Source organism: Rhea pennata, chromosome Z (genome assembly GCF_028389875.1).
Source record: "Rhea pennata isolate bPtePen1 chromosome Z, bPtePen1.pri, whole genome shotgun sequence".
In the NCBI taxonomy this organism is placed as follows: domain Eukaryota; kingdom Metazoa; phylum Chordata; class Aves; order Rheiformes; family Rheidae; genus Rhea; species Rhea pennata.
In genome coordinates this window covers 39,079,740-39,103,629 of record NC_084702.1, presented here as the reverse complement: position 1 = coordinate 39,103,629, position 23,890 = coordinate 39,079,740, and the positions used below count along the sequence as shown (strand labels likewise).

The window sequence follows — 23,890 nt, the reverse complement described above, 5'->3', positions numbered from 1 at the left end:
GTCTCCTGGGTGGTGGTGGCGGCGGTGCGGGTGGTGGTGCTTGGTTACTTTCTTTTTTTTTCTTCTTCTTCTTTTCTTCTTTTTAAACTTTGACTTTGAAACAACTTAGTTTCTTAATCCATTTAACAGTGATAATAGCATTGGTGATGACAGCTTAGTGCTGATTCTTGTAACAGTAAGGTGTGTGGCATGAATTGAAATACTGTAGAAAAACCTAAGGCCTTTGTAATGCACTTACAAAGTTACAAAGTATAACTCCATGTTAAATGAAGTTCTGGCTTTTGTTACGTTCATGGAAATTCTAAAAAATGAAATTCTATTACTTCAAGTCTGCTATTAAGATTTAACAAATATCTGTTATGCTAAACTTTTCAAATTGTTAATATATCAGGTATATTTTAAAATGCTAAATGGCTTAGCTGAAGAATAACTATGTATCTATTGCTGCTGAAACAATATTTTTTAAATAATATTTTCAGAAAGTTGATAAAGTATCTGGTAAGAGCTGCCTGGAAAATCACATTTCTCCTATGTGACAGTTTCTTAGTTTTCCAAATTTTTTTTTCTTTCATTCCAGATGACAATGAAAATCCAAAAAATACATTAATATATACATTTATCAGGGCTGATCACTCCCAACAGTTCATTTGGAAACCCTGGAATGTGTCATGTCTAAATGAGTTATTTCTCAAATATTCAGCGCCTGCAATTCTTCTCGTGTTCCCTCTTATTCATAACTGAATATCAGATTGAAATGGAAGTTATTCAGGTATAACGCTGTCTGGCTTATGTCCAGCTGTCTTGTCCTTTTTTCATGTTGCTGGTCAGCTGGGAGTGTCCAGGCTTTGGCCTCAGTTTCCTCACTGACAGTTTTGGCAGCTACCTGGATTTGCTCTCTGGACATTATGGTGTTCTTGACACTGAGACAGTCTTTCATCTTTCTAACTCAGAACCAATGTGATGAGGTTTAGAGGTAGTACACACCTATTGCAATTTGTTCAGATTTAACAAATCTTCAGATACCTCAATTTGTTCTCTCTTTTCACTGCTAAACTCTATTAGTTAAATTCTGCCTGGCTGTAGTGATGATTGGAATGTGTTAGAGCAATAATTTGGTGATACCATATTGTATTCCTATTGTATGATTTTTATTTTTCTCCTTTCCCCTTACCTCCCATTTATTCCAGATATGATTGATGCTTTCAAACCAGAGTATGTTGCTCCCTTAGTTCTTTGGCTTTGTCACGAGAGCTGTCAGGAGAATGGCAGTCTGTTTGAGGTAATTTTTTTGTTTAATTTTTTGTTTGCTGGAAATCAGTGATTTGATTTTACCCTGTGCAGTCTTAAGCTTTTCACTAAAGTTGAATTAACATGTGAGATTCTGGTAATGTAATGAACACAAGATGTGGGTTGTATACTGCATACTCAGCATAGAGGGTGATATTAACTTTTTGTTTTGTATATGACAGGTATACCAGGCAGCAGCAAACTTGTCAAATGCTAATGTGTTTTTAAATCTAGAGTAGACTAAAATTTTACACTTCTCCAACCACAGAATGGTTGAAGTTGGAAGGGACCTCTGGAGATCACTAGTCCTACCCCCCTGCTCAAGCAGGCTCACCTAGAGCACATTGCACAGGATCGCATTCCAGGCGGGTTTTTAATATCCCATAGGAGGAGACCTCTCTGAGCAGCCTGTTCTAGTGCTCTGTCACTCTCAATAATGCGCTAGACTTGCTAACTAGATCTAGTTGTTTAAGATGGGCTATTCCTTTCCTCTTTTCTCTAGTATAAGGTCCTTTGTATGCTGTTTTCTGTCCTCCTCCATAACAATACATTTTTAACATACTAACACGAGTTTGATTTATCTGGGAGATTACAGTACATTCATAAGCTACACATGTAACTTGAACTGTACATTAACAGTGTAAAATACAGTGGTGTGGGTTTGATGCCTTCTATAGCAAATGTGCTTTCTAGTTTCCTTAAATACCTTATTTTGTAATCTTTTGAGGTAATATTTTCTTGGCTTTGTAGTAATAATAATAAATCTACCAAATGGTGTAAGACTTTACTGCTGACTAGTAAAAGGGAAGAAAATTTATTTTAAGATAGAGGAATGTAGGTTTTTCTAAAATAAGTTCTGCTTTGTAAATACCTTCTTTTTGTTGTTGTTTTTAAAGGGGTTAAAAAATGAGAAAAGTCTTTGACAGGCTCATCCTCCTTCCCACTTTTTTAAGGTTTTCTTTCCCCTTCATGTTACTGGTCTGAAGAAGCATAAAGATAGTGGTTCTTGACTGGAAACCTTCTGTTGTACAGAAAATAATACACAGTATGTTTGGCACACTCTAGGATGCATTCCCTGCTATAATTGCCAAAAAATGCAGTGGCTTGGTCTTAAATGGTGTTGACCAAATAGTATTAAAATTTCACCAACCCCTAGAAAATGTAGCTCTGATTCTTTTCTTAGGTCTGGAATTCTGTGTGTGTGGAGAACAGGTGAATGTTGAAATAAATGTGTAAAGCATTTTTAATCATTTAAAGCACAAAGTGTGGAATAGCACCTAATTTAGGATTTGTATCTTCTGATTCCATGCAAAGATAGCTGCTCTTAAACTTGAACTAAAGTAATGATAGGGAGCTGTTTTTGTAATTTAGTAACTATATGCTATGTAATACGCTTTCTCAGCTTTATGCTGGTCTGAAAGCATTTTACATAAATGTTGTCTTTCCTCTGTCACAGTTTCTTTGTGATTAGTATCAGCTGTTCTGAAATTTTAGAGTCTATTCACTTACGCTGGAATTTTAGTGTTTAAATTGTCGCTCCTGCTCTGTATATTGAAAGCATGTTTGTCATTCAGTAGGGTATGTATGCATTCATTTTCTGTGGGCCCCTGTATGCTACTAAAGGAAGTGTGAAGGGAAAGAATGTACCAGTGGTTTTGTCACATAAACATGCAATTCCGAAGGTAATTCCAATGGGAAATGGTTAGAACAATCCAAGTTGAATCTCTTCGAAACAAAAGCATGTATTTTCTTAGGACGGTGTGTGTAAGTTACATTTGTGGCTAAGTTGTGTATCTCTAGTTATTTAAGTAAGTACTGCTTAAGGTAATGTTATTCAAATTTTGTTCAGTATCCAAAAGAAGGGAATATATCCTTTGCTTCTGCTTACCTCTACCCTGGAAAAAGTCAGGGGGTAATCAATTTTTTAATTTAAGTCTACATGTTTAAAACAGTACCAGAGCAGCTACTTCAAAATGAAGTTTGTGTTTCATTCAAACACACAGAGAGCAACTTGCAGAAAGGATGAATTACTTGGTTATGGAATGCATATGGGCACACTCATCAAAATGTTTGCTCAAAAATTGTATAGAAGTAGTTATCTGCTGTCAATATCTTGTTCTTGAAATTTTGTGTTGCTAGCATTCCAATGCTTGACTAAACTTGCTTACAATTAGCAGAAACTTAATTGCACCAAAACCTTGTTTAGTAACACATAAGCTGATGATTTTCTTTGTTGGCAGGTGGGAGCCGGATGGATTGGAAAATGTAAGTCTTTGGGGTGTTGCAAGGTTGGTTTTGAGTTTTAATTTGGCAACCAAAGTATGCAGCCTATTTCTGTAGTTACTTCTGCTCAAGACAGTTTGGTTAGGAGAGAATGTTAGGGAAGACCCAGGGTTCTGTGGGGGCTACTTATATTAAGTAAAAAGGACAAATTTTACTGCAAATGGGAAACTGTGAAACTCTGTGCTGTGCTATGTTATGTTTTGAGTTGATTAAAAGTAGTTGAAAATCTGCCTAAGTAACATTAACTCTTGGATGCTGAGGATATCTTGAAGATGAAATTTTGGGAACTTTTTTTTTTTTTTTTTTTTTTTTTTATCATACACATACTGCCCTTTCTTGATTACTTCTGTGATTACTTTCATGATACAGCAGTACAACTGATCATTGATACTAGTAAGCAGACTTCTTTTTAAGTTCCTTGCCACTCCTATAAAAATATTAGTGATATACATTGACGTTTTGAGGCAACTTGAATTGTAATTACCAGTGGTTCTGCCAGCTAAGTATCTTCCTTGAGTGACTCCAGAAACTAGCTTAAATGTGAAAGGAAAGAATATTCACAGTCACTGAGAGGCTGCTGAGCAAATGCGAAACTTATTTGAGTGTGTGAAAACTCATGAACTCTTTTGCTAAGAATGTGAAACCTAGTATAGTATTATTTTCTTAAAATAAGGGCTTTTCTGCCCATATTAATACCATCAGCATTACTGTGGGTTGAAAAGTAGAACCGTTAAATTCAGTAAGTTCTTCCCTTTTCTTTCAAAGGGACCTTCCTCCCTGCCCCATACATACACTTGAAAAATTTGACTTTTGTCCATTTCTGACTGACTATGAATGTTCTGACAGCACTGGAACTGTGGACACAGCTTTTCCTGGGTAGCGTATTAAACAGATTAAACAAACCAGAGCAGCAGTGCAAAACCCTTTGTTGTGCTGCACGAGGAGTGGAGTTTTCATACAACTGAAAATCTCTCGTCCTCATCTCTGACAGAGGAATAGAACCTTTTTCATCACTGTAGTGATTAAGGATTAATTGGGATCCAGGAAATTGATATTCTTCCAGAACTGGTTTTATGCTTACCTTACCAGTAACTTTCTCTAAAGTATCAGTGTTGAGATATGACTGTGGGAACAATTTGGAGATGCTGACTACTGTATAAACATTCTCTAATAGGTAACAAGCAGTTTTCATGTTTTCCCTATAGTTTCCCAAAATTTTTGGAAGATCCTAAGCAGCAATAGCCAAAATCATGTCAGAAGAGGATGTCTCTAGATGCAAACTGGCTAAAATGTTTTGCTAGACAGAATCCAAAACCTGATGTAATATTTCCAGACAGCAGTCAGTCTGTTGTTGGCTTTAGTGAAGCTTAAAACCAGTGCTATTGCTTTTCTAAGCGTTAGTGGAAAGCGGGTGAGCCCTTTTAGTTCCATTAAAAAGTGATACTGGTGAGTCACATTGGAGAGCTTTTAAGCTTTTCCTTTCCTCCACAGACTTGCAGGTAGTGGCCTAGATGAATAGTATTCTAAAGAAACTAAAAGTTTTTGTTTCTTACTGTATTAACCAGCTTGAACTCTCTGGTCAATGTATCCCATTTCTATTCTTTCTGTTAGTGCGCTGGGAACGATCCTTGGGTGCTATTGTCAGAGGAAAAAATCAGCTAATGACTCCTGAAGCAGTGAGAGATAAATGGGAGAAGGTCTGTGACTTTGATAATGCCAGCAAACCCAGAAGTATCCAAGGTAAAGAAGGCTTTGATAATGCAGATAGTTTGGGCAAGCAGAGGTTAGAAGAGATTACTTTATTGACAGACATTTACTGAAACTTTCCTTTAAATAAAAAGTCTGCTTAATTAGTTAATTCTTCTATGCATGTACAACATTAATCATTTGTTCTTTCAGTAGAGTCAGATCTTTTTAAAGCTACTTTTGTATTTTCATTTATAGAATTAAGATAGCTTATCTTTCTCCTTAGGAATTTTCTAATAAAATGAATTCAGTGTTATTTTATGTATTACAGCCAAATTATAGGCAGTGTTTTATTTCACTGGACCCAAATACAGGTAGAAGCCATATTTTAAGAGATGGGGTGTTCTTTTCAGGAATTTTTTTCCTGGAATCCTGAAATTAGTCCTAGACATTTCCATACCAAAAAGATGTCTGTTTAAGGAATCAACTGTTATAAAGCAGCACTCTTTGCCTCTGTTTTTTGTCAAAATGACTCTGATCTTTGCTGCTGCTGTACTTGCTTCTCTTTCATCTTTCAAAATTTCCTCTCCCCTGTTTTAAGAGTGTCTCTTTATTTAGAACCATAGTTGTCATAGCTCTTTAGTAAACCATACAGACTACTTTTTTTTTTCCCTTTCCACTGCTTTCCAAGACTTCTCGAGAAGTTACCCTCAAAATCTGTCTATGTGAGTTACAGGTGTTAATATCCATGACTGTGTGTTTTTAGAACACCTGTGGTTATTTAGCTGAAGGGTTGACTATTTGCTGAATCAGGAAATGCTAACATACAAGGGGTTTGGGGGGGAAGGGGGAGGGAAAGAAGCATCCCTGTATTCAATGACAGTTGAATTTTAGAGATCTTTAGATTGCCAGAAAATAGTAGATGCTTAAGCAGTCTGTCTTGAAATCCCTAGAATGCATAGAAACAGAAGGGATATATTTTTTTTAGATGCATAAAACAAAACCAGAAGAGCAGACCCTTTATCCCTTTCCTCAGATCTTGGTAATGTGGCTAACTGTACAGTAGTTCTATATCACATTTATTATTTTGTTTTCACTTGTCTTTGACTTACAGATGTCCCTTTTCCAAATGTATGCCAACTTATAAATGTTCTCTCTCCAGTTGCGGAACAACTTTTATAACAGTATTCCAGTTTTATAGCTTCTGTCTTCTAGCCTGTCATTTATACTACTGTGTGTGTTGCAAGCAGAAAAATGTTGTAGATGGGAATTTCCATTGAAAGTCACTTTAAGTTAAACACTGCATATGATAGACTGCATCTGTCTCTCTTTGCCCTCTGGACCAAAAATTGGACAGGACTTTAAATTTAGGAAGTAAAGGATGTGCTTACAGGACAACACAGCAGATTTCCGTGGTTAGGAAATTCCAAAGGGTTCCTTGTCATAGGTCCGCTATGCAGATAACTTGCCTTAGCTGTTGTGCAAGAAACTTAGAATATAGCATTATCCTTTCAGTGGTGTCAAGTCAGAGGTGTACTGCTAAGCTGAATGAAAACCCTTTAATTATTTTCTTGTATGTAAGAATTAGCAGAAGAATTGAGCAAATCATTGAAGAAATTATTGGATCAGATTTAACTTTTAAATACTACATTAAAAGTTTTTCCTACCATGAGAGTCTCTACTTTGTCGCCTGAAGGCGGTGGACTGTTAAGGGAAACTAATTAGAGTACTTGCATTAAAAATGAAAAGCTACAATGCCTAATATCTGCAAGTTCAAAATTTCAAAAGATTTCATTAAAATCTATTACCAGCATTAAGTAATTTGATGCTGTGAAGAGCAATTATGTACTAACCATTGTGTAATTATAAAATATAAAATTAGATAAAGTATTTGCCGGTAATTCACTAGAAAATCCCATAATCAGAGATGTTAATCTTGATTCATAATTTGAGCATACTGATAAGAGCATTTTGACTATAATTCCTTCTAGATTACAAAAAGAAGGACTGCCATGTGTTATTTGAAAGGTAATTTCTCCTCCATCTGTAACAGCAATGTATGACTGAATGCTTGGATTTATTTTGTACTTAGAATTTTCTTTTTGAAAGCATAGGAGGAAATCATTCTCTTAGGATAAACAAATTAAATGCTCAATATCTAATTTGCGGATGATAATGTATTTAGAGCCCTGTTTATCAACCATTACTCAGTGTTTGAACTAGAGTGTGTTTCCAGTTGTGCATTTCAGCTATTGGAGACCATGAACTTCAAAGGTTGACAGGAAGTGCTGTATCATTCTCATGTATTAGTGATGATCCTTTAAGAAATTAAATGATTGGATTCTTAAAACCTGTCTAATTAAGATCTGCAAGGGGAGTGAGGTGTTTGCCTTCTTTCTGTCAATCCTTAATTTTTTTAAGTACTTAAAGTTTCTAAGTTTTGCTCATTCCCTTGAACTGAAAGCTAAACACCTCTTGCTGTATCAGAATGATTTTTACAGAGTTTATGCAGTTTTCATTAACAGGAAGTAACTAATTGTCATTTGGTTTGGCAGTTGATTCAGTAACTCATGGAAGTTTCTTGGATATCATGATGATGTGCTCAATAAAGCAATCCTTGGTAGCTAGTTATGCTACATCCTTCTGAGTGAGCAGCTGCTGATTGTGCAGTAGTCTTTTGCCCCCTCCAACTTCCCACCTCAAAAGCTATCTGGCACAGCTGGTGCAAGTAACTGACTGTGCATGCCTCTCTTTGTTTTTAATCCCTTAAGTGTCTTTGGATGTTCTCTATAGTTCTTCCCTAAGCCTACAGGCTTACTCCTTGATGTATGTGGAGAAGTTCTGGCAGTTCCTGTCTGCTTCTGCACGTTTCCAGTTACAGTCCTGTGTAACTGGCAAAAGATACAGCTATGTATGGCTTCACTACATTATGTCCTTTTAATAAACGAGAAATCTGAGAATGCCTTTTCTTAAACGAGGTATGGGACAATTTAGGCCTCAGGAAATCATAGAACTTGAGGATTTAGTTTTGCTGTAATGCTGTAAAATACATTCTCCTCTGTTCCTTGTATCAGGATTAGAAGATAACAGTGTATTTAATCCAATGTGAAAATGTCGCTGCCTCTGAGGCAGCTATGAATCGTCTTTATGTGCTAGAGCTTTTGCCTGATATGAATGATGATACTAATAATTTTCTTGCTAATAATTAAACTGAATTCTTAGTTCTGATTTACTTTATACTACTTCAGAATCAGCCAGAAATCTTCCAAGAAGATAAGCAGCGCATAATCAAAGCCTTAGGGTTAAGACACAGAATCAAGTTACAGTGGCTTTCCAAGTTTCTGTACGTCAGCTGAGCCACTGTAACAAACTCCATGTGCGCCCTTAGGCAGCAGCAATTGTAGCTTACAATGTGGCTTGGCTGAACCTTTACTGGAGAAAGATTGATCAAATTCTCATTTGCAGTTGGCTGTAGCTGAGCTGACAGATCTGTCATGGTAACATGATTGCATGTATTGAGATACTGTGAGGTCCTCAACCTCTGCATCAGTGCATGCATGGGAAGACCAAATTAGATGATACTGGAGCTTCTGAATGTGTGGCACATATTCAATAGGTTGCAGTTGTTTATCAAGCCCACTGCACATTGGCATGTTGCTTCCTTGTATTGGTCAAAGGTAGGTCTGGTAGGCCTTGCCTTCACATGGCACTACTTGCTTTTGTGTCCTCGTCTGTCTTCCCATTATCCAAACAGAGAAATCGGGTTGTGTTCTGAGATGTGTAGGTGGAAGACAGCTTTCCCTGTGTTGCAGGCTGTGTACTACATACAGTGTACTGTAGAATGTATTGCACAGATTAGCATGTTTATCTGGTTTTGTTCTCTAAGAAAACAGATCTAATTTTAAGTGTTCTGTGTCCTTTGGCCACCACTCTCTGTTGTGAATGCACAACAGGAAAGAAATGAAGATTGTGAACCATCCTAAAATTCACTTCCTAACTTGAAGGACATGAATTCACAACCTACTTTTTTTATTTTTTTTTTGTCTCTGCATTTATTACTGACAACCATGAGATAATACAACTAGAAGCAGAAAAACATGTATGTGGAGCAGGTAGTTACTATTTAATGAACTTGTAATTTTTCATGTTTCTTTCTTGACAAGCTGGTAGCTCATAACAATAGGCTTGATCTTAACCTTTGTAGTCTTTAATACAGAAATCTAATTTGCACCTTTTTTGAAATTGTAACCCTGCCTCACACAGTTTTCATATCTGGTCAACTGCTAGAATATCACCATAAATCTAATGGTATATGTATTATTTGCTCTTAAAAAAAAAAAAAAAAATTCTCTTCTTACCTATAGTTGATGATACTCTAGTAGCTTACTTATGTCCTTGTAGGCTGCCTGAAAGCTTTCTTTTGAAAGTGATGTTGATCTTAAAGTTAAGACCACCTTGGAACATAAACGTGTGCATGAAGTCCCGGTCAAGTACTGTTGCTGGTTACAAATATAGCCACAGGCCAAAGTTTAAAAAACACTTCTGCTGAAGTCTTTTAGAGTTAGGGTGACCCTAACACATGACCTTAATGTTCACCAATATACTAAATAATTAGCTGTTTTGAGAGTCCAATTGCATCATGTACTCTGGAGGAAAGACTTCTTGTACAGGAGATACATTCTGCATACTTTAAATCGCTGGTTGCCCTATTAGTGTTTGTCTTAATATATGTATTTTTGTGTAAAACATATATTGGTAATCTACTTTTGTGGTTTCACCATTAAAAATGATAGTTATTTCTCTGCATGGAAATTGGGTTGTGAACATAAAAAAAAGGGGGGAAGCAGAATTACTTGGAAATCAAAACTTTTCCCTTGAAGATTCTAAAGCAATGTCTTTCTAAAGCCTTTCTTCTACCCTTGTAAGAGTGATAGAAGCAGTCTATTTCTTCTCCCAGGAGCTCAGTATTGCCTTTCCTTCATGCAGTTCATGATGGAAATTCTTTTAAAGGGTTCTCATCGGTTACAGCTTAGATCTTGCACGCTTTCAGCTTTATGGAAAATGACTGCTTGTACTCAAAGCCACAGCTTGTCTTTAGCAGAAGAGGCTACGACCTTATATTTGTCTGGTAGATGTTACTGCTTCTTTGTAAGATTCAGGCCACAAATAAAACATGGTGGTACTGACAGCGAGATTAGGAAGCAAACTGAAGTTTAGGAAATCAAAAATCTACAAGAGAGTATGCAGCTAGCTTGAGGCGTGTGTAGAAGAATGCTGTGCAATAGAGAGAAGCACAGTTGGTAAGAGCCTGAGGTGCAGTGGGAAGTCAGTGTGGGGATATGAGTTTAGAAACTGAGATGGACACCCACACGTTAGAAGTGAGCAGCTAAAAGTAGTTAAATGATGAGTTCCTCTGTTTGCTTTAAACACTTTTTGCTGTGCGTGTGATTTTTCCACTTTCTGTCTGACCTTTTCTAACACCAGGAAGCCCGATACTGTTTTTATCCATATTGAGCTTCAAGGAGACAGATGTTTCTGATGGTCTGCATTTACAATGGCTGAGCTCTGTATCTCAACTATGTATCATCTCTTGTAATCTTGACATTGTTCAATTTGATTTGAATTCAGTTGAATTTTTCTTTACAATGTCATTCAGGGAAGAGGATAACCACTAGGAGAGATGCCTAGTTACCTGTATTGCAAATAATTTTAAAGATAAGGAAAGGTGTACTAATTTTCAGATGCTTACTTTTGAGGTGGTTGAAAAATAATGAACATTATCTTCTCAATATCATGATTTGGGGAATAAAACAAAACAAGTATTTGCTGACATACTCCATGTGGCTTGACTGTTGCTGTATAGCATGAATTGTGTTTGAAGCACTTGAGCTAAGTATGTCATAATAGACTACGTGTTGCAGAACTCATGGAGCAGATGTAGAGGCTGCTTGTCGCTAACTAGTTTGTAGATGCCTATAAAATACAGCATTATGATAGGTATATATTTGTTGTGGTTAAAAATGAATTGGGAAGTACCAAGCTAAAGCTCATTTGTTTGCATGTTTCTGGCATGTCAGATTTCTGGCTATTTTCATATGTTTTGTTCCCTTCCTTTCTCTAGAGTCCATAAGTGTTTTGAATGATGCTCTAAGTCAGATTGAGTCTCAAGGAAATATTTCTATGAATCCCACAAGCTCTGGTTCGGTCATCTCCTCAGCTACTGACACTGTAAGTACCCTTTTCTACAAGGCACACTTATAGCTAGCTGAAAACCTTCAGCAAAGAGGCTTATTCTAGTAGTGATTAACTTCTACTCTGGCTTGCTGTTTGCAAAAAGAAAGGTGAGTTTAAACTGTGAAATGAGGAAGTGAAATAAGAACCATCTCCAGACTCCACTCTTCATTTTTCTTATTGATGGTGGAAACTCTTGAGGTTAAATTTATTGAATACTCTGTGATATAAGTGCTTGTAAATTCTGAAAACGTCTTTAAGGTATTGTTCAGAAATGGGAGGGGGGTTTACTAGGCAATTCTTTTTGTTTTTGTCTCATTATTTATATATACTTAACTTTTATTCTTCCTACTTTTATTACAGTGTTAATTATTTCACTTGTGGTTGGTTCTCAAAAGATATTTATAACATGGCTGGAAGATGAGCCGTATGAAGCTATACTGTTTATTCTTGAAGCAGATTGCTTGTAGAAAGCTATAATGCATTGTGGTAGGATTTCCTGCACTGAAACACATACAGTAATGTGTTATACTATATTTATTGCTTACACTGCATATTTACATATGACTATACTTTTAAAAAATGCTCATATGTGAATTGTTTGAAGTGAGAACTGTAGGAAGAATACATGTGTAACATCAAAGGGTACAAAGTTTTATTTTACTAAAAGATACAAAGTTTTATTTTATGCTAACTTCTAATTTGTAGGCAAACATTATTGGCCGGGAACTGTCTACCAAGGTGTATACATATACTCACTTTGAGCCTATTCTATATGCTCTTGGTGTGGGAATGTCAACTAAGGATCCAGATCACCTAAAATTTCTCTTTGAAGGAAGTGAAGAGTTCTGCTGTTTACCTACCTTTGGAGTTATTCCTGCTCAGACTTCAGTTTTTCATGGTGTTCCTTCTCTTCCAGGGCTAAATATTGATTTTGCAAAGGTATGAAAGAATTACTTTTGTCTGTGATTTATGTGATTATAAATTGATGGCAATTAGCATATTTATAGTTTTTATATTGTAATTCTTTCTAGTTTAGGAAAACTCAGTATTTTGGATTCTTGCCTCCAAAGAAGTAATTGATCTAGTTCACTTGGATAGGCTGTGTTTTCCTAAGCTGCTATGAATTACCAGTTTTGTGTTAAATTCTAACTTGTCGTGAATATATTTTATTAAAACCCCAAAGCTTTTATCTTGCTCTGAAAATGTATTTTGTTGAGAAGGAAATAAAAAAAAAGTCTTATTTTGAGAAATACTGTTTTCTAATAGTAGCTATATACTATAGATAATTTTTAGTAACAATTCAAATGGTAGTTTAGGCCTTTTTTACTTAGTGGGCTGTGAAGTTCTTACAGTATGCAAACTCCCCCCAGATCTGTATGTACAGATGTATTTCCTTATGTAAACTTGTAGTATTTTTGTTGGCATTCTAAAATATCTGTACATTTGTGATTGTGATGAGAGAAGCAGTAAAATATATTGATTATTATAGCATTGCCTGTCTTTACATAGATGCTGCATGGTGAGCAGTATCTCGAGCTGTATAAACCATTACCAACCTCAGGTCAGTCTTTCATGTTGCTGGTTTGCTTGTCGTTTATACCTAAATTTTTGTCGCTTCTTGTAGCCGCATTATAAATGGAAATAGGGATGTAATGCTTCAAATTGGATTTTTTTGCACATTGTTTTTGCACGAGGTGGGAAAATCCCACGAGATCAGATATTACCCGTTAGTTGTATAAATCATACGCTCATGACTAATTTTTGAAATAATAAAAATAAATCTGTAATTGTTTTCTCTTTAGATGGTCTGAAAAAGGAGCTGATTATTAAGCTGATTATTTAAGCTATATGCTATTCTATTATCATTTGATATTAACTAGCAGAACTTTTAATTATTTCTGTAAGGTTGTATCAATAGTTTTGTAATGTTTACCTGAAGTTACTTTGACAGTGTTCAGGCATTCTTGTGCCTCTTAAGAGGGTAAGATTTAAATTATATATATTAAGGAGGAATGGACATCATGATGAGGAGGCTTGAAAACATTTCTTCTTCTTTTTCCAAAATTCTCAAGATAGTATTTACTGCAGTCGTAAGCTCTTTTCCTAGGTGGATGTATGTTCCCATACTGCAACGCTTGACAGGTGGTTGTTAGACTCATTCAGGATAAGTGTGCATGTGCAGGTTTCTTCTTTAGTTGTTTTTAAAAAGTGAGCTTTCCCAGAGTGTAGGAAAGAAGAATGAACCAGTGATAAATATCATGTTTTTTTGTGGAAGCAAAAAAGGGTGTATGTGAATACTGTATTCATTTCAGAACAGTCTGGTAATAGATCACCAGGACTCAATAAGGCCTTTTTTCCTGTATGTCTCTGTTTCATAGGCTGATTATATATATCCTTACGTATCTCTCTAGAACAATAATCTCATTGGGGAAAACAAACAAACAAAAAAAACTTAATAAATCAGTCAGTACCAGCCCCTGAGTTGAGCATCCCCTCTGAAGAACTTTAATCATCCCAACTCTCTTGAAGTTGGGGGACACGCTTTGTGATAGTTCCTATCTTTAGAGTTAGTCACATATGTGAAAGTGATTTGTTGCTAGCTCTGAATAAACAAACTAGCAAGGTTCTATTAAAACCAATAAATAACACCTCCCCCAAACTCCCCAAAGCTCATCTATGTTAAACTTCATTAATTTTGTAATAAATTCCCATGTAATCTTACACTAAACCAAGATTTGCAAAGATTCCCAGACTCACGTTATTAGTATTGTTGTTATTAAGAAATGCAAAGAGCTGCACAGTTCATTGTTGAAACAAAACCTTAAAACATTGCCTGCGTTCTTTCTCTCTTACAGGGCAGTTAACTTCAGTTGCAACAGTTGCCGACGTACTTGACAAAGGTTCAGGAGCAGTCTTGCTCATAGATGGTAAGAAGGCTTATATGTGTGTGTGTGTGTGTGTGTGTGTGTGTGTGTGTGTGTATATATATATATATATATATATATATATTTTTTTTTTTTTAAGGGAGTACAGTTAAATTTGACAGGCTTAACGTTTAGCTAGCTCTAACAATGACTGCCAGCCTTTCCACAGTAAAGACCTTGTTAAATCTCAATGAGAGCTGAGAAATGAGCTAATTTGCAATAGCTGTGTAACGTATAAAGTCATTGTTCTTGGGCAGTTAAGGTCCTGAAATCAAGAATACTGTTTTTGGAAAGATTTCAGAGGAAATTTGGTTTCTACCTATGTAGGTGAAATACTGCATTATGGAAACTGAACAAACTTCTGCATTACTAGTACTTGGTCCTGTCTGAAGGAAGCCATTTTAGATTCTGCCAGCCTTGAACAAGGGGGTGTGTGTGTGTGTGTGTGTGTGTAAGGGAGAGCTTGAAAAGGTTAGTCATATGTGTATGCTGTGCTATTAGTCTCATTGGTGAAACAGCCCTCTGTAATAGCCTGTCCTGGATTTTATTTATTTTTGTACATACATATATGTACACATTATATATATACATACATACACACATACATATATCACACACACATATATGTATGTGCATATATATGTGTGTGTGTATGTGTACATATACACACATATTTACACACACCCAATATAAGTATTTATTAAAATATAACTATAATATATGTTTACATATTTTAAATAAAAAAATTTCTTCTGTCCAAGTTGAAGAATCTGAATGTCTCAGAGTCCTTTAGTCATTGCTTGCTGAATTTTGGTATCTTTAGGCATGATATACCAAAGCTGTTTGGAATATTAGGTTGCAAGAGTTGATTAATGAATCTCAAATGTTCTTGTCTCCCTCACCACCAATATATGGATAAAATTTTTTTAAAAGATGTTTTCTCTACTCTATCCCTTTGTTCCTTTTAGTTGTATTTTTATTCTGTTTTTGGCTAATCTTAAGCCTGTCTTTTTCTGCCACACATGGAAGTTCTGTTTTTGACCAGAGTCTTAGTGTTTTTTAAATTCCTTATGTAACTGCAAATGAACATTTTTAACGCTATTGTAAATTTCAGTCTGAGGCTTAAGGCAGTGGAGCAGGCAGGAGTTGGAAGTAGCTGGATCTGAATGATTCAGTGTAAGAAGTTTAGCAAATCAAAACTTACTTTGCAAAGCAGTAGCATGTGACCTTAAACTAAAGCTTGCTCTGAAGCTCTTTTCATACCTGATACTAGTAAAGCTTTTTGTATGAGTTGGTAATGTACTTTACACACTGAGGATTCTTAATAGCTTCTAATACATCATATTTCATTGCACAGTTCTATCATATTTAAATAAACTGCTAATGGTGTGTGAAATGATGAAATAAATATTAATTTCTGCCCTGTGTTATCAAATATTTTTAACACTTTGAATGTCATCAGCGTTTTGATCGCTCTTTTTTTAATTTTAATGCTTTTATATAAAGAAAATTCAGGATAGTGTCGTTTGAAATGGGTCATCAATCTTAGGTAGTCAGGCACTGACTTGCAACAGTGCAGTGTGAAAGAGTGACTGTTTTTCTGTAACTTGTTAAAATGAGTTTTGGCATGTTTGAAGTGATACTTTATACATCTATCATGTACATCTACAAAAGAAACAAAGATCAAAGACAGAATAGACAACCTTCCTCTTCTGTTATCTTTCAGTGAATACGTACTGTGGAAAGGAGCTGTTGTGTTATAATCAGTTCACTCTGTTTTTTGTCGGAGCTGGAGGATTTGGTGGAAAGCGAACATCAGAAAAAGCCAAGGTAAGTTCAAGCTTATTGATATTTAAAAAAAAACCCTTAATATTACAAAAAAAACATATGCTGTATCAATGAAACATGATGAACTACGCATTTGAACAGTGTAGCAGTGCAAGCTCAAATTCAGTCTGACTAGTTCTGTTCATTGAAGTGTCTGAAGAGGGGAATGGTACTGTTCGGGACTGGAAAACCAATGGTTCTGACAGTTAAGAAAGTGAATTGCTGAACATACTACTGATTAGATATTCCTACATGTAAACAATTGAAATTACAGATATTAAATGTCCTAAATGCAAACAGAATAACTATCTTGCAAATGTTTAGAATCTAAATTAAGTTGGATTGTTTTAGTGCTGAATAAACCAAAAAACAAGAGAGACTTTGAAAATCAGTATTTTGGTATCTTGTACTACACTACATCTGGTAAAAGCTATCTGCTTCTCAAAAGGTATTTAATCCTTTTTATCTTAGAATCATAGAATTGGTAAGGTTAGAAGGGACCTCTGGAGATCATCTAGTCCAACCCTCAAGCGAGTGGCCCATATGGGGATCAAACCCGCGACCATATCATTATTAGCACCATGCTCTAACCAACTATATGTTAATGCAGAGTCGTCAGTTAAGACTTCTTTTCACAAGAAGTAAGGACATGATTTAATGACTGCTGAGGGGTCTGAAATAGCTAACTAACAGTCATCTGAAGACTTGAAATTAGAAAATAATATCAGAAATCAGTTAAAATTGAAAGATATATGTTTGGAATGAATGTTGTGAACAGAAAGCTCCTCTGCAGGATATAAATTAAATCCTATAGAAGAGGGACTTTTGAAGTAGACCATCTTGTAGACTGTAACCTGAAGTAGCTAAATTTGTCTCAATTAATTCTGTAAAAGTAGTAAAACCTTCTTGAGGTTATACTGTGAGCTGTACTGAAGTCCTTAAACTCCTGCTGCTGTAGGTCAGGGTGAAGAGGCTAGCAGCTGAACTGTGCAATTTGGTAAGAGTCATACTGACTTTAGGTTTTAGGAAGCCCAAGTGTAAAATTTGCAAGCAAAAGAAACTGCCTGTTTTGATTTTATGTTTAATTGCTCCCAATCAAGATCTTCATAAATGAACTGATGAGGAAAACTATAAATTTCTTGTTAGAAACTAGCCAGGAAAAGATTTTATTTTTGCAGTCTACTTTTGAGCTGGTTGATCTTCAAGAGACCTTTTGGATCAGAACAAGAACAGAGAAAAGGCTTTTATTTATAGGTGTCGGTGTTATCAAGTACATTCTGGGAACCTTCTCTTTTGCATAGCTATGAGAGCAGATTTTTTGTCTGCTGTTGTTTAAGCGTAAGCAGGGAGGGGAATGACAGGAAGAAGGATAAGAGCATAGAGACTTTAGGGGTCTTCTCTTGGGCTGTTGGATTGTGCCAACTGTGCTCATGGCAGAGTCTGTTTTTCTGGCTTAAACCTGTTTCAACTTTCCTATCATGATTGCATTTCCACTTTCGCTTCAAGGCTTACAGCCCCACTTGGTAATACACGATCTGTGTTTCCTCAGTTTAGCGTTACAGTGTATTTTACTGCTCCACTTCAGAACATTTTGTGTGTGTGTGTGCACGCGCACGTGTGCATGCGCGCAAGGGAGGGCACTGCTATCCATACTGAAGAATAACTGATACCTAGTGATGATTCTGGGTGTACATATATGGAAGATATGTTAATATTTAATATTGATTATTAAACTGTTTTTCAAGCGTTAATATTGAGCTAGTAGATGTGACTATATGTTTGTTATTAAAAGATAATTGCTCTTGTAAAAAGCTGTGTTTGCTGAGGCATGCTCTGATAAATGGTGTTAGGTTTGAGCTTGCAAGTTCTGGAAAAACCTCTAGGTGTAGCTCTTTATAAATCTAAGATTTTTGCATGAGGTTTGGAAAGCAAGAGGAGAAAAAGCTCAAAATAACGTTATTGTTCTTATTTTCCCTGGAGTGGAAATAAGACGCTCTCTCCAGCATCTTGGGAGAGAGTTAGCAGGTGACAAGCAGTGTCACATGAATGCATGGTGTGTATGTCCAAATGCATGAAGCAGCTAGTCAGCTACTTCATATAAACATAGTATTTAAGGAGAGAATGGTTATAAGGGTAGGGCCAGGTATGATGGAACGTTGTTCTAGACTACAGCCTTGAGGCACTACTCCATTAAATAGTCAGCTGGACCTGGGGTATTGTAAGCTCAATATTTTAATTTATACTAACATTTATAAATTTGTAAGCTTTTTTTCTACTTAATATGTACCAATTATATGAAAGTTTTCCCATATGTAATTTCACAGGTCAAATCTTGAGATGCATGCTGCTTCAAAGGGAAATGGGAGAAGCTTCTGTCCAGTATAAAAATAAATTCACAGAATATTCTTGTGGATGGAATATGGTGTTCTTTATGACGGAACCTTTAATTCTTCTGTAATCAGCTTTATAATAGCACATGTAAAAATAGTGATTGAGTGAAATGTTTTTAATCTATAACAATGGTGTCAGAGTCCAGTGTAGTGCCTTGGGACTTTTCTGTGAAATGCTGTATTTATGGCAACCTTAGTGTCTTCATTCTGTTTTTGGTGAATGATGAGAATACTATATAAATTGCTTTATTGTACACTTCAATATGTAAAGAATGCATGTTTCAAGCAACAGTACCTCTTGTAAAAGAAGAAAACAAATTATACAATCTAGTTAAGGGTAGCAAATTCAGCAGCCTTTCTGCAGCAAGTAGCCAGTTCCGAACAATAGATTTTCCTACTTTGTCTTCACAGACTTTCCCAATAAAAATTCTTCATGTTCTGCCAAAAGAAATCCCAAACTGAGCAGGCATATTTTACAGTGCATCTTTTTGTGATTTTACAGGTTCATTACATTTGAGAACTAAGGTGAACACATTTCCAAGTTAAGGTCTATCGTGAGCAACACATTTTGTAAATTATGTTTCTCCTCTGAGTTGGATGCCCTCTGACAAAGGGGTTTCCATAATTTATTCATAAGTCTACTAGTTTCAGTCTCTTTAGGGCTCAGTAGGCCAGGCTGAGTTTTTTTAAATTGACTGGAAAGCCATGGGAAGCCATTTTGTGCTTTGAAAGCCTTTTCAAAGGTAGTGGTGTTATCAAGCCTGCTAAGTTTTGTTACTACTGACTGCACAGCCTAGGCATGAGTTAATGCATAGGGCTGCTGTTGTGCTCCAAGGTGAAAAGGTGGCAAGAGTGATGTTACTGAGCCTTCCAACCAAGTGGTAGATTTGCTCTAATAAATAGAAAAGAGGTTTTTACTGGTTTTAGATGTGAAACTGTTCAGCCCTCAATTTCTGTTGATTTCTCTTTTATTCTAGAAAAAACTTACACAAACTACCATCCTTAGTCAAGTAGCTTCTTCTCATTTTAGTTTAAGTGAGTTTCTCTTTGTTTGTTCTGTGGGTTTTCTTTTTTGGAAACTCTGAAAGAGTGCGGGAAAAAAAAAACAGCTACTTTAATAGTTTAAATTGGCTATGATATTTTGCTTCTGTGCTCATCTGAGATACTCTCTGGAAGCCGGTTGGTAAAGTTTACAGGCTTCAAAACCAAACAGCAAAGTCGTAGATTGCACAAGAAGTGGCTTTTTTTATAATGCCATAGGACTTAAAATACAACTTGTAATTGCAAAGGCAAAAAAAGAAAAAAAAAATCAAAGGGGGGGGGGGAAGAACTGGAAGCTATTATAAGCCCAAAAGTGATGTAGTTCAAAAGTGAAGTAATAAATCTTTTATTCCATTGTGCTTTTCAAAGCATTATTTTAAAAGCTTAATTTTCACTTCTGTCTTCCAAAACTCTAATGTCGGTTTATGTAAGCTGAAATTGACACTAGGTAGAAAGCATTGGTTTTATTGAAGATCTAATTTTTGGAGGCAAATAATTCTTCACTGGACTTTTTAGGATAATTTGCAAGAAATTGATCTTGTAACTGTAAGGCAGATCTGATGCCTCAGGATCACTGTCTTCTATAGAGAAGAACTTGAGAAGACACTCTTCTGATATACTGATTTTTTTTTTTCCTATTTGTCTCTAAACATGAAGGGTGGGAAGGGAAACCCTAATAGCTTTGGAAATACTTCTCTTCAGACATGCCTTACAATGATTCTAGCATGGATACAGATAAGAGATTTTTACAGTGAAATATTAATACTACTTTTTTTGCTTTTAGGTAACAGTAAATCCACCCAGGAGACTCCCCGATGCTGTACTTTCTGATGTCACAACAGCTGATCAGGTAATGTTTTGCATGCTTAAAGTGTGAAAATGTTGATTTTCCTTTGAGAAAGGAGTCTTAGATGGTGTTCACTAATGGTTCAAATTTTCTGTTGCACTAAAATGAAAATAAAATTTGTGCTAGGTTACATTATGATAGTGTGTATTCAAAGTATCATCTAAAATAATTCTCTTCATAAGCCTGGTACAATTTTATTATACTTCAATTATAAAATGCTACATAGCATAAAGAAAAAGAATATAATGAATGTTTCATTTTCTATTTTAGTAAGAAAAGAGGTTCAAAACTTACAAAATTTACAGACTATAACAATGGATGGTGCAAGCAAAGAGTACTTAAAGTAGTGACTTAAAATAGTCATGAGTAGAAAAAGTTAAATTTCTGGTTGCATATACAGGAAGTTAAAAGAGTAAGTAGACAGGAAAACATGAAAAATTGATAGATGTCTGTCCATATATGTTTTCCTCTGCCCATAATCCTAACTGGTTCACAGGCAAATACTTATCAAAAGCAAAAAAGCAGAGTAGATAAATGTCTTGCTCTGAAGGTTAGCAGATGCAGGTTTCAGACAAACAAGAGAGGAAAATGAGGAGCTACCAGTGTTAAGGCACCAAATCAGTATTTTCAGGATAACTTGGTCATGTTGAGGTGGCAGTAGGTTTTGGACACGCTATTAAATTTTAGCCTGTCAGCTGAGTTGTGGTAACTGATGTCTGCTTAGCCTCCAATTATATACAGAGTAATTCAACTTAGTCTCATCCTATTTCACCGTATGGCAAATGAAATTGCATTTCCATGCCCCTGTTCTGCAAGCTGAGAGAATGTAGGACAGTTACTATCAGCAAGTTACCATGCCAGCTGATTCACGTGCCTGAGGTCCAAGTTAGCCCCACCAATTAAAACCAGAAAAGAGATTTCAACTCAGCATTTCTATCACTGATGTACTTGCTGTATCCTAAAATTCATAGCCTAGATAAAAGTGATACGGGTGTCTCATTCTTCTGAATAGACTTCATCAAAGTGAGCAAGCAGAGCGCAAAATGGGAAACAGTGAGGGAGTGCCCTGTTCTTGAGAGGTGGTTAAATACAGTGGAATATGTTTTCTTGAAGCTGGCACTTGAACTAGAATAGTGTTTATTCCTTGGGAAGTAAGGGCTTAGTAAGGGAAAAAAATCAGTAGATGAAATGCAGCTGCCTTAATAGTCTTGTAGTTAAAATGTTTGTTTTGAATATTGGAGCCTTAGTTCAAAATCTCATCTTCATGGTTGTATTGGATTTGATTCCAGTTTCATCAACTTCTAGATGACTTCTATGAACCCTTTATTCATAGGGTGATCTTGAATTCTGTGCCTGAAACTCTCATGTTTAGATTTTTTACCATGTATCCAGTGTTAAGCTCATTAGATAGAAAAAGATGATAATGACCCTGTGATACACAGGTTAGGAGACTTTGCTATTGCAAAGTAAATTGTTTCTGATTTTATTTACTTAAGTGGAATGGTTTCAAAAGAGAATGAGAGCCTTCAACATACATTATAGCAAAATCTTTGTAATACTAAGCTGGTTGTTGTGTCTCTTCAGTTGAAAATTGCTGTTCAAAATTAGGAAAAGGGCTTGAGCCTGGATTTCTCATGTTTCAGGTTAGAGTTACAGCGACTTGATTTTTGGAAATAAAGGACGTGGTGCAGAGTAGCGACCAGTGTTATTTTATGGTTTGCCCTGACAGGTACAAGGCAGCAGAATTTGAGAGTCTCAAGAAGGCTTATCTGTCAAATTATTCAGTAGCATCTGTGCTTAAGAGAGAATGCCTGTATATTGAGGGAGAATGTGTGTAACTTAGGAACAGTTTGGAAGAAATACAAGCTTTTTTCATGTGAAGGACAGGTTGGAGAAGTGTCATGAAGATTTTACATTTTGGTGCCTGGAGTGACACTAACTGCCTAAAACTTTTGTGAAAATGGAAGTTGGCATGCAAATCACATAGGAGCTTATGAATTTTTCTTTCTTCTAAGTGTTTAAATGCAAAAAGGTATTGGCTGAAATGACTACTGCTGCTCAGTCATTGCGGTCAGTTTCTCGATTGTGTTTGAATTAGCCACTTAAATCACATTAATTTCCAGTAATTCTTCTGACATTCAGCAGTCATTTTCTTTGCTATCGCAATTACAGTGCTGAATTGATCTCTTTAATTAGGGTTGTTTCCCCTTTTTTCTAGTATGTTTATGTAGTAAAATTCCTCATAACCAGACTATCATACATCTTTTAAAAAAAGTTTTCAGTGATGACTGCTACTTTTCACTGACGTCAACAGACTCTGATTATATTGGATTTTATCTTCACTTTGAAGGTAACTACATGCTGCCACTGTGCTGATACCTCCCTAGGTTCACCATACTGGGCACCTTGCACTTGCACTGCACGGAAAGCTCAAAGATATTAAAAACATCAGTTTAAGAGGAGGAATATGATTTGCATGTATACAGATAGGAAAAAATGCTGTTTAGTAAAAAGGAGACTGGGAACAGACACAAGACTGAGGGCTAATAGTGCAGTCAATTTTCCTTTTTTTTTATTTTTTTTATTTTTTTTTTCTTTTTAACATCCTTCTCTGTATGTTACCCAAATAGAGGCTACAGCACCCTTCAGTTCCCTGAAACATGATTGGATTTCTTCGTGTCAGCATCTATTGACAGAACAAACTAATTATTATGGTTAGGGATACCAAAGACTAACAACAGGTAGTGTAATAATGTTCATTGCTTTCAGATCTGTTCCATTTTCTGGGAAGTTATTTAAGCACCAGCCAGTGATTATGAATGAGTCCCAGTACCATACTGTAAGCTGCATAAAGATGAAAGATTGTTAAGGAAAATCTAGCAGGTGCACCTGGCCTTCTAAAAGGTTTTAAGGCTTAAAAATTGCATCCTGCCAAATAGGGCATAAAAACATTTCCTCTGTGACACTCTTGATTTTTCTATGAAGAGCTAGGTGACTTTTTTCTTGTCACAGTGTTAGGCAAAAATACCACATGCTGTGGCATTTTTCTGGCCTGTTCTCTCTCTAACCTGAGCCATTCTTTACTAGATTTACTGTCATAAATCCTTTGAATAGAATAGACCTTTTGGCAGAAGATCAAGAAGTCTAGAAAATGTTTGACTGTTGGCCGTTTAGCAAGAAATGAATCATTCAATTTCAACCCTGTAGGGAATTTTTAATGTAGTTTCAGAACTTCAGTATCACCAAGATACTTTCATCCTGCTGGTTCTCAAACTAGTGCTTTAAGTTAATGAATGAAAACAGATTCCACTAAATGGTTCCTCATGCAGTTAAGATACACAGTTACTGACCTGTGTCTCTGGAGAGTTTTC

The 23,890-nt window shown here is 35.9% G+C and overlaps 1 protein-coding gene across 2 annotated transcripts in view; it reads left to right on the top strand.

Moving 5' to 3' along the window:
- HSD17B4 (hydroxysteroid 17-beta dehydrogenase 4) overlaps positions 1–23,890 on the top strand; it is a 70,829-nt gene that overhangs the window by 12,443 nt on the left and 34,496 nt on the right. For both annotated transcript variants that reach the window (XM_062599121.1, XM_062599122.1), the window contains 9 exons: positions 1,188–1,279; positions 3,528–3,552; positions 5,182–5,310; positions 11,378–11,484; positions 12,196–12,429; positions 13,000–13,051; positions 14,346–14,417; positions 16,141–16,244; positions 20,457–20,522. In XM_062599121.1, coding sequence (XP_062455105.1) covers positions 1,188–1,279; positions 3,528–3,552; positions 5,182–5,310; positions 11,378–11,484; positions 12,196–12,429; positions 13,000–13,051; positions 14,346–14,417; positions 16,141–16,244; positions 20,457–20,522 — 881 coding nt within the window. The remainder of the gene's footprint in view (positions 1–1,187; positions 1,280–3,527; positions 3,553–5,181; positions 5,311–11,377; positions 11,485–12,195; positions 12,430–12,999; positions 13,052–14,345; positions 14,418–16,140; positions 16,245–20,456; positions 20,523–23,890) is intronic.